General features: G+C 38.6%; 1 protein-coding gene across 10 annotated transcripts in view; it reads left to right on the top strand.

The window, feature by feature from the left end:
• Positions 1 to 15116, top strand: part of CCDC171 (coiled-coil domain containing 171) — a 351008-nt gene that overhangs the window by 302485 nt on the left and 33407 nt on the right. For 9 of the 10 annotated variants that reach the window (XM_047831053.1, XM_047831052.1, XM_047831050.1 and 6 more), the window contains one exon: positions 7676 to 10140. The exons of the other annotated variant lie outside the window; for it this stretch is intronic. In XM_047831053.1, coding sequence (XP_047687009.1) covers positions 7676 to 7888 — 213 coding nt within the window. In that variant the 3' untranslated portion in view covers positions 7889 to 10140. Of the gene's footprint in view, positions 1 to 7675; positions 10141 to 15116 lie in introns of those variants that run through there. 10 annotated transcript variants of the gene reach the window in all.

Below are 15116 nucleotides of genomic sequence, written 5' to 3'. Positions count from 1 at the left end.
CATTAGCCCAGAGCCCGACGCGGGGCTCGAACTCACGGACCGCGAAATCGAGACCTGAGCTGAAGTCTGACGCTTAACCGACTGAGCCACCCAGGCGCCCCAGGTTCTCATTTTTCTTTAGTTGCAGGAGTCTGTTGTAAATTAAGAAAATCACTCGTATGGCTATCACGTGTATTGCACACACTTTTACCTGCTTGTCATTTCAGTTTTTCAACGGTATTTTTCTTTTTTTTTTTCTATTATTTTTTTTTTAATTTTTTTTTCAACGTTTATTTATTTTTGGGACAGAGAGAGACAGAGCATGAACGGGGGAGGGGCAGAGAGAGAGGGAGACACAGAATCGGAAACAGGCTCCAGGCTCTGAGCCATCAGCCCAGAGCCTGACGCGGGGCTCGAACTCCCGGACCGCGAGATCGTGACCTGGCTGAAGTCGGACGCCCAACCAACTGCGCCACCCAGGCGCCCCTCAACGGTATTTTTCTAAATAGTATGCTTACATTTTTATTTATTCAATTTTTGTACCTTTTTATATACATGGGTATAAATGGGTATATTTACATTTCAAATTCTCTCTGAGTTGTTTGCAAATACACTTTTCTAAGACACAGTGGGAGGAAATTGCCACCTTTGCATTTTCCGGCCATTTCTAGCGTAAGATCTTACCATAGGGTGTATCAGAATTGCCAGGGCAGGGGCAGACTGGGAGCACAGGGTTGTGAAGGGAAGTAGGAAGAGAAAAAAAACAAAAGCTATCCGGGAAAATTCTTTGACTCTTTTTCCAACCTCAGTCATGTCAGGAGATCCAAGACAGAAAAACATGGGAATTGTTATCTTGTCAGGCACGAGACATCTTTAAAGTAATTTAAAGTTAAAGTTTAAATGTTCTAGTGTAATTTAAAACTTCAGTGCTGAATTTTATCTCTGAATATAATAACATATAAGCTCCTTTGGTGAAAGGCTCGAATTTTAATTTTATGTAAATGCTATAAAATCTATTTATTTACTCCAGTACCATGGATATTCAAATGTGTGACCATAATAAAATATGTTATTGAAAATATAAACATTTATTTTTAGCCTGTAGTACAGTCTATGCACTCGTATTTCCCAGTTTCACAGATTCACAGAGATTTGTTGGGCCATTACTATGTTTATGAAAGAGCTCTGGGTATGAAATAAACCTGAGGCTGTCTTCTTTGGGCAGCGCGATAAGGTAGTGGTCAAGCATTAGGGGAGAAGAATCATAGATCAAGAGTCACATCTCTTTCTACTACGGTCCAAGCTGTGCAACATGGAGTGATTTATTCTACTCTCTGAGCCCCAGTTCTTCAACTGTAACATGAGGGTAACAGTGGTACTTTCTCAGTGAGTTGTTGTGAGAAGCGAGATAATGCCTATGAAGCTAAACCTAGCACCGTGCCTGACATATGTGTTCGATACATGTTAGCTATAACGTTAAATTCGGAACTTATTATCATCTGAGAACAGTAAAAAGAGAGGTAAAGAAGGGAAGCTACTAAACGCTATGCACTTTTGTGTACATTATTTCATTTAAATCTTGTAACAACACTAGGAGGGATTATTCTTCCTACTCGCACAGGTTCAGTGACTTGTCAAAAGTCACATGGCTAATACATGGCAGGATCAAGTTTGGAACCCAAGGTCTCTCCAACTTCAAAGCCCATATCCTTCCGACTATACTGTGCTGCTTTAAATTGGGACATAATCCGTACATACATGAAAAACCAAATAGCAGATAGGAGACCAACACCATGAAGTAAGAACATGAGTGGTTTGTTCACCAGAAATCTTATTTAGTCCCAGATACTCTGCTAAGTGCTAGGAATACAAAGTCCTGATTCCATCACACCAGGTGCGTTATAGGGGAGATAGAAGTGAATACAAATAGGTAAAAATAGAAAAATAAATACTCATGAAGGAATATAAAAGTGTGGTGGGTGTTACAGCTGATGGCAGTTAATGAAGGGTGGGGCAAGGATCTGGAAAGGCCTAACAGAGGGAAACCTAGAACAGAGTCGGAAAGGTGGGGGAAACATTTGCCCCACAAAGGACAGAAGGATATTCAGATAGTGGACGGATAGGAAGCGGGTGTGAAGTATGGGGACATCATGTTGAGGGACTCACAAAGTTCCATGTGATTCGACTGCAGAGTACAAGTGAGGAAATGGTAGATGGGGCCGGACAGAGAAGCAAAGAGCTGCAAAGTCACATGGCCAAGGATGTGCTTACAGGGAGGCACAGAGAATCAAGGCTGCTAGTTCAATTAACCTGCTATATCAACTGGGTAGTCAAGGCTGATTTTGAACCAGATAGATCAATTTTAGAGCTCTGGCTCTTAAACCAATGCTGAATGTCTACCTGAGGACAGAAATTTTGTAATGTGAATCACATATGTTGTTAATATCTTTTGTCTCTCTTTTATATTTGCTTCTACCTCTATGGTTGCCCTTCCTTCTGAATCTCTAGGTATCCAGGCCTCTTAGGTTGTTTTCTATCTAGACTCTCCGCTGACTCACGTACCCCCGCATGTGTTGACGTCAGTTAGCTAAAGAGCCAAACTGGTCCGCACTAAAATTTAATGACTTATGGGGAGAAGAATGCATAAGATACTCCTGCAGGTTTGGCATTGGTAACTCAAAGTTAGAATTGGTAACTACAAGGAGTAAATATTTAATGATGTCATTGCAGGTGTATATATATGTTTATACACACACATATATGTATATGTGTGTGTATATATAATGTATGCATGTAGCAAGTGTGTATATATATGTACACATGTTTATCAGGTGCATATAAATGTGTGTATACAGGTATATGATTGGGCATTCCACAAGAGAAAACTATATATAGGTAACTATTGCCAACTTTTGGCAGACTGCGGTGTCCTATGATGTCAATATGGCAGAACTGGAAAATAGGTAGAATTTGGTTATTAACTCCAAGTATTTGGAAGGAAGAAGACTCTGATACTGAATACTGAGACTCTAGTGGTAAGAACACATTAGCAGATAAAGTAGAGATGGCGAGAGAGCCTCATTGTAAGGCCCTCTTGTGGGTACTTTGATCCCTTCATCAGTTTTTGTGTAGCTGTGCGCTCTACCTAAAACAAGTCAATAATTTACAGAGCTTAAAACATCATCATGGAGGTCAAAGTAATAAAAAATGTACTACAGGACTTAACTGAATGAAGCCACATTATCTAAACTGTGGCTTGTCTTGTTATCTACTTGACTTTTTTTTTTTTTTTTTTTTTTTGAACTCTGTGCAAAATGTATTCCTCCTATCTACATTCCCTCAAAATCTTAGGCACTATTTTGGGAAGCTGATTTCTGGGTCTCATCTGCAAAAGTTGGGTGTTACCACTAATGTCGTATGCCATCACACATGGCATTCTGTGGACCTGTAGAACTGCAGAGCTGTAAAGTATGTAGCTCCTTTTTTTGTAGGCATGGGATGTGTAGATGGACTCACTCCCATGCTTGAAATGGCCCAGCTAGATTGTAACAGAAGCAGGAGGAAAAACTGTAGTCTTTGCGTCTCCAGTCCAGTATTTTTTGCTATGTGCCTGGCAGAATCTCCAGGAAGTACTATCCTGCTTACTAAATCACATCACCGCTCCCTTGTCACCATACCAGATTCTGGAAGACTTAACTCGATCATAAATGCTACACAGGAGACAAATAGCATGGTATCATTGTTTCAGAAGCCTTGGTCTGCAAAAGGGCTTTGATTTATAGACAATTTATTGAGTGATTATCTTACTATTAGACTAATGCTTTATTTACCTTTTTTTGTTGTTGGGAAAACACTCTTGGAAAACTAAGATATTAAAGCCTTGAAAAATAGCTATTGGACATGTCCAATTACTGTATTTCATAAAAATTTTAAAATGCAGAAATGTAGTGAACACATTTTGTATTGGGAATATATATTTAGCTGATGGACTATAACAGTTCAAATAGAATCATTTACAGCTTATTGAGTAAATAAAAGTGCTTCCATAAAGATCCACATGACACCTAGCTTTTATTTCAGGTAACTAATTTCGTTTTGAAAAATTGCTTAAATTTAGATTTACATGAGAGAGTACCAGAATACCTCAGCAGTTTAAAAAGTCATTCAAATGACCATGGACTTCACAGATTTAAAATGTAAGATCAGGTGGTGAATATTAACTTTTAATGGTCTCTGATAAAAAAGTTATTTAACTGTCTTGTACTCTGGGTGTTATATTAAAAGTGTTACGGTGTATTTCTGGATACTGTTTGAAACCAGAAAAATAGTTCATATTTACCGGTTTTTTTTAACATCACATTCTCAAATCAAGATTTCACCAGAGATTTGTTGGCTTGTTTACAAGCTATTAAGTGACTTAAAATCAGATTTTATCCCATTTCATGAAAAAACAAATTTTTCTAGCAGTGAATAGAGTATAGCAAATGACCCTACTAACAAAAAAAGTGTTTTTACTTTACACAAAAGTAAATCTGTTTACTCGGTGGAGGGCATACCTTTTTGGGGGGTGTAAATCTTTTTAAAAATCTCTTTTTCTAAGAGATTATTTTCCATGGTTAAGACATAAGGTCAGAAGACAACATGCAAGAAGTAAGACTCCAATTTGAAATGCTAGACCCAACATTCCATTTCAAGCTTATTTAGTTAAAAAAAATGTTATGTGAGATGAAAAGATGCTTTCGATCAACATGGTAGAGAAAAGACATAGTAAAAAGTTAAGATGAGAAAAGGCAGAAAGCGAACCCCTTTGTAGAGTGCCAAGACCCAAAGAATTTTAAGGAGAAATGAGCACTGAGACCTTCCCTAAAGGTCTCACTTTCCCTTCCCTAAAGGTCTTCCTAATGTGTATGTAACGCGTTTGATTGTTGGAGTCACAAGCACAGGAAAGGAAACTTGAAGAACAGAATATAGAATTGAGTAGATCATACATCCCTTTAACATTGCCAAACAGGAGTGACGACTGGTCAGTTTGGCACAGTTGGCCTCTTCTAGTCTGAGGCGTCAGAAGGAAGTACCTTCTGAGACGACCTGTCCTTCCTCCGTCTGATTTTCACGCTCCTCTCTTGTCATGTATAGTTTTCTCGGACCAGAACTTGAAATAGAAAGATGTAACAACAAACTTTTGAAGCCTCGCCTGACAGTTTCCTTTCATCATAATAAAGAATACTATGGCTGTAACTAAATTGTATTAAGAAGGAAATCAGGGGACGCCTGGGTTGCGCAGTCGGTTAAGTGGCCGACTTCAGCCAGGTCATGATCTCGCGGTCTGTGAGTTCGAGCCCCGTGTCGGGCTCTGGGCTGATGGCTCAGAGCCTGGAGCCTGTTTCCGATTCTGTGTCTCCCTCTCTCTCTGCCCTTCCCCCGTTCATGCTCTCTCTCTGTCCCAAAAATAAATAAACGTTGAAAAAAAAAATTAAAAAAAAAAAAAGAAGGAAATCAGGCCTCCCCATCTCCTGCTTTTCCCCGCATTGCCTTTACCCTCATGCAGGTCTGACAGAATGAGAAGCTAGCGGCTAGCACTCTAGTCTTTGCACCCGCAAAATCAATCCGGTAACGATGCTGCCCATTTAGACACACAGCAAAACAAACAAACAAACAAACAAACAAACAAAATCAGAAAAGGTGTTTCTCTTGGCGGTAGGAGTGCAGGAATCTATAGCTCCAGCTCCTGATGTAATGAGATGCCTCTGTTCAGCTTCTGACCTGAGATGCTCAGGCCCCGTAGTACAGTTTTGCGGTTGAAACTTCATCAGTGCCGCTAATCAGGGTCAGCACCTGATCTCAGGATGTCTTTTCCTTCCATCGGGATGAGCTAAGCCCTCTCCTTCATAAAGTCATCCAAGTGGTCATTTTAGGTGTTTTTTTAACTTCCAGCATAAAAAGGGATGATTTCCGTCAGCTGTAGGCTTGCAGTGGAGTATCAAGAAATCAAAAGAAAAGAGATCAAAGAAAATTGCTGAACTAGGTGTTAGGTGCAGCCATTGATTTTCCTCCGGTTGTAGTTTTAAAAAAATCCACAAAAATGGTAACATATACAACAGTTGCATGTCTATTACTTTCCTAAAGCCAGCGATGACTTCCTTCTTGTTTCCACAGGTAGAAATGTTTTTGGAGAATGTGACATAATAAAGCAGATTCGTATAGTTTGTATATGCTGCTTTATTGTCAAAACTGTAAGAGAATCTACCAAAACAATGTTTTTAAAAAAACTCTGCAGTTTAAAGTGTGGTTTTCAATGGAGACACGTATGACTAGACTTACGGTCTCAGCAACATTTATTTCCTGGGAATCTGGAAAATTCTGACGTACAATTGATCACTCATTACTTACTATCAATAAATGTCATAAAATAATACCTGGCTGCTTTACTGAGAAAACTTCATTCATGTTAACTACTGATTATCAGTGTTACTTAAGGCTTAAATGTATGACTTCATCAAAATATTAATCCTGTTTTCAAGTATTTCAGATGTGTGGATTTCTTAAATTTGGCTTCCAGTAGTTTCTGGATACCAGTAATGTTTTAAAACATGTGGCCAATAGTTTTCATGTTGTAGTCCCATGTTTTGATATATGACTTCCAAATACTTAGAACAGTTTTTATTAAAACAGAGTGGTGGCATTATTATCAAAGGAAAAGGCAAAAAGTTCATCTAACTACCATTTTATATCTCCGTGTGCTACTTTCTGCTGTATTTGTCAATGAAATGAGTCTGGCTGATAGATTTAAAAAACATAATACCCACCGTTCATTTTCTTTCTTTCTCTTTCTCTCTCTCTCTCTCTCTCTCTTCTTGAGAGAGAGAGAGAGAGAGCACACGAGTGTGAGCAGAGGAAGGGCAGAGAGAGAGAGTGAGAGAGAATCTAACGTAGGTTCTGCGCTGTCAGTGGGACCGTGGCTTGGTGCTAGATTCCACGACCATGAGATCATGACCTGTGCCCAAATCAAGAGTCAAACACTTAACCGACTGAGCCAACTAGGCACCCCTCGAAGTTCCTTTGCTAAGCAGTCAGAGCTTCCATATTATATAGCACATATTATGTAGCACAATGAAATAAACACTCTTAGCATTGGTTTCTGTAAATTATCAGTGGAAGCAGAGGTAAAAATGACTGGTTGTATTGACTCTTTGATTCAATAACTTTATAAAATTTTTATACAGTGTTTTACTGCTTAGGCAAACTCTCCATGTCCTGCAAAGTTTGTGCCATGGAACACATAAGGGATTCGATCACATTTGGAAAATAATATTTCTGTAGTATCATACAGTTTATGGCAAAATTAAATGGCAATTCTATCCCATTTCATATTACCATGATTATTATCCCACTTTCCTGTTTGTGGTTTTAGATTCTGTTTAAGAGTTTTCAATTCTAGGGGCGTCAGGGTGGCTCAGTCAGTTGAGCAGCTGACTCTTGATTTCGGCTCAGGTCATGGTCTCACAGTTCTGGGATCGAGACCCACATGGGGCTCTGTGCTGAGCATGTAGCCTTCTTAAAATTCTCTCTCTCTGGCTCTGCCCCTCCCCCCCATGCACACGCACGTGTTCTCTCTCTCTCTCAAATAAAAAGATAAAACATTTAACAAAGAGTTTTCAATTCTATGTTTATTTATTTTTTCTTCTTTATATCATAGACAGGATCACGAGACCACTCAAATCTCTCCATTCCTTCAAGAGCTGCTCTTCCTGCTGACACAGTTGGTGTGGGGGAGTTTTTGCCATTGAAAGCGGAACTGGATACAACTTACACTTTCTTAAAGGAGACATTTATAAATCCTCTGACGTCATCCCTCTCCTCTCCAGTGACTATGTCTGCTAATGTCAAAAGACCAACTCAGATTGGATAATGACTTTATGAAATAAAAACAAAAATGCAGGAAGAGTTCACAGTACAATTAAAATCGTTTTGAAGGGGGATTTTCTTATCGGTTGACTTTTGTTTCAGCACAAGTAGCAGTGCATTTTTAAAAATCGTGTGATATCTCGATGCGTGCAGGTGCCTATATCTCCTTGAATAATGAAATAACCAACTTTTCCCCCTCTAAGTTTTATTTATTATCACAGTTGCTCATTTTTATGTAACATATTTTTAAATGTTAAAGAATGACACATTTTGGGTAATTTCCTTCAGACTTAAAAAAAATCAATAAGCCATTTTAGTCTCTATCTATCAAAGTTGTTTCATACTTGTCTATTTTAAAGCAGGACTGCAATACTTTAATAGGATTGAAAGAGCTATTTGAAATGTATGCCAATGATTCCTGTCATTTCATGGCAGTCCTGCCATGGTTCACTGAGCCCCCTCTTCTCTCTTGTCAGCTCGACTGAAGACAAGCATTTAGTTGCAAACTTTAAGCAGGTTGTGCAAAACAGAAATGATGTGACTGCTTCCCCTCCTGCACAATAATGTCACTCCTGGTCAATGTGAGAAGGTCAGGTTGCTCCTTGTAAAGCTACATGATACCACTTGCCCATTTGAACAAGTTAAGTTAACTGCTGAATCTGGTCCCTGCAGGCATTGAAAACCCAGCCTTTTATCAAGTCTGCATTTGATGAGAGAGTAGAGCAATTGTGCTGGCAGGATTTCTGTGGCACGGTTAGGCACTTCATAAGGACAGTTCCCGCACCAGGATAGCAGGTAATGCTAAATAGTGTAAGCTGAAAAACTTCCAGGTAATGGCTGTTCTGACCTTCAAAATAGACTCCTTTTTTGTTTTGGTTGTTGGTAGGACCCAAGAGTGACGCCCATCTTTGATGCTGACAGAATTTAAAACAAGGCCATTGCCCTGCATTTTCTGCCTTGTAGCACACAAAAGTAAAATTGTATGTCAGGCCGAGATGTCGGGGAGCTGACAAGATGCCCCAGTGACATTTCAGCTAGAAAGAGCAAGTGTCTTGCAACCAAGTGGTCAAATATCAAATAATAGGTCAAGCAGGAAGGAGCTGAGTTCTAACCACAAAGAGGTTTCTGGTAACTTACTTGACAAGCTTTTGGGCGCTTTGTGGCTTGACAAAGTGATGTTCTGTTGGGTATCGCTAGACAGACTGTTCTTTATCGCCTTCAGAAGATCAGACATTGACATTGATTAAACTCTTTAACCCTTAAAGGTTAAATCCTTGCAGTTTGCATCATGGTAAGTGAAGAACAAAGAAATGTCTGTAATATGTATTTGTCTTTGGATTAATCTTTTAACTCCCCGGTGCTATTAATGTCTGATGTGAACTGTACTTTTTGACAGAGTTTTGATACAAAATCCATATTTTATATTATTTTTCATGATGGACTTTTTCATTATGGATACACTAGAAAATAACAGTATGTATTATGGAATCGATATTGTCTTATCTTGACAGTGACATTTGATTCAAATATAGCCAACTTCTGGGAGTTCTTTTTTATCGGCCTTGGTAAATAAAATGTGTATGCTAACTACTTTGTGATTAGCCAAATTAGCCAAGTGATTTATGCCTTCTGAGGTAACACTATTACTGTCATACCATGTAGCACGATTCTATTTCTTACAGTACTGAGCCAGCAGAATTAGCTTTATACAAATCTTTAGAAAGCTGTTTACGTGAAGTAAAATCATACCTTTAACCAAATTTCTCTTAATTCTTTCCCTGGAATTATTTTTATTAGCCATGTTGGGATTTGAGTATTACAGAATATGCCCTGTGGAACGTAACATGCATGAAATTGAACTGGCGAATTTATTGTAACACAGAAAACGCTATGGATTGTTTTTATGTAGATCATAGAATAATTTCTGTGCGTTTCAAAACACTCTCTTCTGGTGTTCCATACAATGATTAAGACCGTGTCTGTATAGAAATTGATACACAGCTTTTTAGCTCCTGTGACGTCGCTGAGTTTCCACTTCCTACACTAGAGGAAAACAGTGTTGCCCTCTATCACTTATACGTCTGGGTGCGTGTAGACATATGTGTCTTTGTGCTGAATCTATTTCCAGACTTTGCTGATTTAAGAAGATCAAGCACCTATGTTAACTTAGCCTTAGATAGTCCTTGGTTTTCTTGCCTTAATTTTACAACCTGTTAATGGGATAACACCATAAATAAATGTGTATGTCTCTCCATATATGTGCGTATCTGATTTTACAGATCCGTTCCATAGTGTAAATTCTGAACCACCAATTCAAAAGGATTTTTAAATCAAATCAAATCATGTCACATTTATAACCGACTAGATGCTAAAGGCCAGAGAAACTGAAGGATGAGCCTCCCGAGCAATCATTAGTATTCACAACCAAATATAGTAATTTTTATACCATATGCTTTTTTCCCAGAAGTCAGACCCAGCAGGAGGAGAAGATTTAATGACATATCCTATGGAGATCTGAGAAACTCTAGACTGCTTCTGAGCACGCTAGTGGCCAATCGCTGCAGACTTGAGATCTGTGTTCTGTTGGCAAAGGACAGTTGCTCTATCAGCTTCTTTACCTCCTTAAGAATGATGTATAAAGTAGACATTTCTCAGGAGAATGACTTCAAATATTTTTGTAAAGGAAAGGAATTTTTCTTTACACCTTAGTACGTGGAGTTTCTTACTAACCTTCTGTGATCTAGAAAAATACCTATATCATCCATCACTAGCAAAGGGATTCTTATTGTTCTGATCCCTAAGTCACACGAACTTATTGAAGCTTTGCCAGAATTTTTCATAGAAGCATCTGGGAATGACATGACACAAATACAGAGGTGTAAGAAATCGCCAGAATGGCCAATTTGACGATAACGGCATAGGTAAATAACCTTTCAAGTAGTAGAATGTTAACTTTAATTTACCGATGTCTGACTTTATTAGACTTAGCAACACTATTTATTTCACATTTATAATATATGCTCTTATCGGGTGCTTAATGATCATTACTATTTTCATGTTGCTTTACTTAGCAATTACATCTGAATTCATTCTGTAGACCGTACTGAACAATGGTAAATTGATCTCATTTTACTGTGCACTTTTTATAAACAAGTCTTCAAAGATAAAAGGTGGAAAGTAACCTAGTAAGTAGTAGGCCCAGAGCTGTAACTCCAAAGCCCACATTATTTCCACCATGCCAGGCCCGCTCAAGAAATAATTAGCACTTTTTAAAAAAAAAAAATTTTTTTTTAACGTTTATTTATTTTTGAGACAGAGAGAGACAGAGCATGAACGGGGGAGGGTCAGAGAGAGGGAGACACCGAATCTGAAACAGGCTCCAGGCTCTGAGCTGTCAGCACAGAGCCCGACACGGGGCTCCAACTCACGGACCGCGAGATCATGACCTGAGCCAAAGTCGGCCGCTTAACCGACTGAGCCACCCAGGCGCCCCAATTAATTAGCACTTTTTAAAGAGGAGAAAAATTTCAAAAATTATCCCACCCAGTTAGGAATAATTTTGGGAAGTGTGTTTTGGCCTGAAGTCCTGATTCCTTATCCATTGATTAGACAAAACAAAACAAGACACAACACGCCCATCCATATGACTAGTACTGGGAAGAGTGGTCAAGTGTGTATCTATCTTTCAACCAGTGTCCTTCGTTAACATTGCCTAGTGTCTCTGGCTCAGGCTGAGAGACCTCAGAGGTGCTCTCAGAGAGACCTTCTGCTGAAAGACGGTGATGGTCAGTTAGCCTGACCAAGCTAAAATTTCCCAATGAAAATAATGACATAGGCTAAGCAAAATTGATCACGAAAGGACTAACTTGTACAATTCCTAGGATGGAGGTGAGGATTCTAAAATACGTTTTTTGGACCGGAGTGATAGACCGAACAATGACCCCAAAGACACCCATGCCCTAATCCCTGGAACCTGTGACAGTTACCTTATATGGCAAAAGGGATTTGCAGATGTGATTAAGAATCTTGAGATGGGGAGATTATCCTGGATAATCTGGGTGGGCCCAAATGCAATCACAAGTGTCCTTGTGAGACAGGGAGGCAGAAGGGGCTCCAAATACAGAGAGGAGAAGGCTCTGTGTAGTTTTGAAGGTGAAGGAAAGGGCCAGGCACCAAGGACTACAGATGCACCTAGAAGCTACAAAAGGCCGGGAGACAGATTCTCCCTTCTGAGGCTCCAGAATGGTGAGAGAATACATTCGCATTTCTTAAGCCACACTTTGGGGTAATTTGTTACAGCAGCCACAAGAAACTAATACAACTATCAAACTTTTAGTGGTTTTTAAAAAAGATGGATACATTCATATTTTAATATTTCCAAACAGGAAAATCCTTCCTTCTTTTAAATTATCCTCATCAGTTGCCTTCATAACTTGAATTTCCAAATTTGTTTTTTAGATTTCCATTTTATATTCCTGGCTTCTGAATATCATAAACAGTGATTGTCTATATTGGGGCATTTAGTCACACTCTATTGCCATCAGTTTTGATGATTTTAAGTTAACCTATGACTTCAATAAGTGGTTTAATTCCTACCATGTTAAAAAAGTATCTTTTAATGTATACATTTATCTTTTTTTGAGAGAGAGAGAGAGAGATGGAGAGAGAGAGAGTGAGACAGGGAGAGGCAGAGGGAGAGGAAGAGAGAATCCCAAGCAGGCTCCATGCCCAGCATGGACCCAGCTGCGGGACTCAACATGGGACTTGATCCCACGACCATGAGATCACAACCTGAGCTGAAATCAAGAGTCGGTTGCTCAGCCGACTAACCCACCCTGGTGCCCCTGTATAAATTTATCTTAAAAGTCTACTTCAAATGATTGTTTTTATTTGAGTCCCACTTTCGTTGGCATATTTTTCTAGATTTCTTACAAAAGAAATTCAGTCTTGAAAGAAATGATATTAATCATTTGGAATTTCTAAATCATATCTTACATGTGCCAGAGCATTTTCCTTAACTGTTTACCCATGAGCTCAACATATATCCCTGGTCACTTATCCATGCCTTTTGTTACAATTGAAGTGAAGGAATGTTAATAATTTGCCCCAAAAATGAAATCTTTGAAAATTCTTATTGTATAATATTTGAATCTATCTTCTCTTTTCTTTGGTGAAATCATATAGTTTTTTTTTTTTCTGATGGTTGAGTTCAATGAGAGCAATTTTCACTGAAATGATTAAGTGTTCAATATAATGAAACATAAAATGTTGATGATTTAAACCCAGAGTGTTAAGTGTTTCAAGTATAGCAAAAAACAAAGCAAATCAACAACAACAAAAAAACCCCTCTGGTTCTGTGACAATCATACCCAGTCCTCCTGGTTAAGTGAGACATAAATGGGTACATCAACATGTTGGTAGAAAAGCTTCATCTTTTCTCTCAAACCTTAGCAATTTTATTCTAAGACCCTTTTCTGGTTGTGGAACGTGTTCATTGGCAGACCCAGATATCAGATGTCCTGTGAGTTCCTATGCGGGTGCGCACATCTTTGCTTTACTATGTGCTTACTCCCCACCTAATCTTTTTGTCTGTTTGTTTTAAGTAGATCTGACTCTAACGGTCTCCCAAACTGTATCTTCTGTGTAAATTAAATTTCCATTGATATCTTGAAGGGAAATTTTGTTCTTAATCTTTGCAGCAGGGAAACCTAATTGATATTGCATACTGTACATTGTTAAATACCTAGATACAGTATGGGAAGGAGATAAATCAAAACAGAGTTTTTCTTTCTTCTGAATCATCTTGTGTGTGGGTTTTGTTAGATGCTTAGGCGTGTATGTTTTCAAAGCACTGACCTTAATGCTGGCCATGCAGCAGAAGCCCACATAGGTTTTGAAAACTACTGGGTTAATGTTATCTGAAGACGGTTTTTTCACAGTTTAATTGAGTCATGCTTCATTGTCTTTTATTGCATGTTAATGTCAGTAGAATGCTGATTGTTGACAGAATCCTCCCAGTGAAGCGGCTCCAGAAATGTTGTGGTGCTGTAGGAAGCTATGTAAAATAAAAAGTCTTATTTAGATCTGAAGAAGACTCAGCTGACAGGTTAAGAGCTATCAGATATTCATAAATATTCACTAATGACAAGAATATAAGGGGAACTACCTGTCCTCAATAGATCCCTTCTATGTTTTGGGGGTATCTATATGAGGGAAAAATCTTAAATGCAATCCAGAATGAATCCAATCATATTGGATGCCTAGTAAAAAGCACTGCATAAGAAAAAAACATAGTAGGTATAATAAGAGGACAATCTGTTTCTTGCCTTTTTTCTTCCAACAAAAACCAAAATATATTTATTATTTACTTTTTCTAAGCTCACTTATGGTCTGAAAGAAGAGGCTTCCACAGTAAAACTGTGCATGGAAAGCCCTTGAACTTGGACACTCTCTGCAAATTATTTAGGACCTGAAGTTCAAAGGCAACAGTTCATTTTGGTGACCTTGATGTATAGCTGACCATTGAACTCATTGTAAGTGCTTTTATGGTTGCAGAAGCCCCTCCTGGGAATACACTAAAGTTTTCCTCTGGGATGAGAAGAAATATTTTAACTATGTACTATGAAGACTGTAGAAAGATTCCTAGGAGGCAAAGTTCACATTCACAGTCACAATTAAAATTTTGCTTTCAGATAATTAATGGTGGTGACGTTCCTACTGAAGTGTGCCTGGGTCTAAGACTCCTTGAAGGACATTGATGTGACAGGGATGCCAGCTAGCACAGCTTCAGAGGGCACCATCTATATCACAGTCTGTGTTACCAGTGCACAACCTGTACGCCTGCACATAACCATCCTGGCACGTGGATGCCAAAATCAGTTTCAAAGTCATTTAGTAATCTATAAGGCTTCTTATTGTCTGTAATCCATAGGGAGGCAGAATCCCTGTTCCCTATAAGAGAAACTCTGAGGAAGTCCAACACAGTCTTCCTGAATGTCAAGTTAATGAGAGTGGAAACCTTGTTGTCATTTTATCACTGAATATCTTTCACGATTAACAATCACCCATTGACTAAGTTGATTTACTTTACAACAATTCAAATAAGAGCTCAAACACTTAGAGTGCCTACATATATTTTTTAAATTACAGCTTTATTGAAACATAATTCACATGTCATACAATTCATTCCATAGTTTTTAGTATATTCCAAGGATGTACAACCATCATCACTT

The sequence above is a fragment of the Prionailurus viverrinus genome, chromosome D4 (genome assembly GCF_022837055.1).
Source record: "Prionailurus viverrinus isolate Anna chromosome D4, UM_Priviv_1.0, whole genome shotgun sequence".
Taxonomy (NCBI): domain Eukaryota; kingdom Metazoa; phylum Chordata; class Mammalia; order Carnivora; family Felidae; genus Prionailurus; species Prionailurus viverrinus.
Note: the sequence above shows the minus strand (reverse complement) of the source record. Positions and strands in the feature narration are given on the sequence as shown.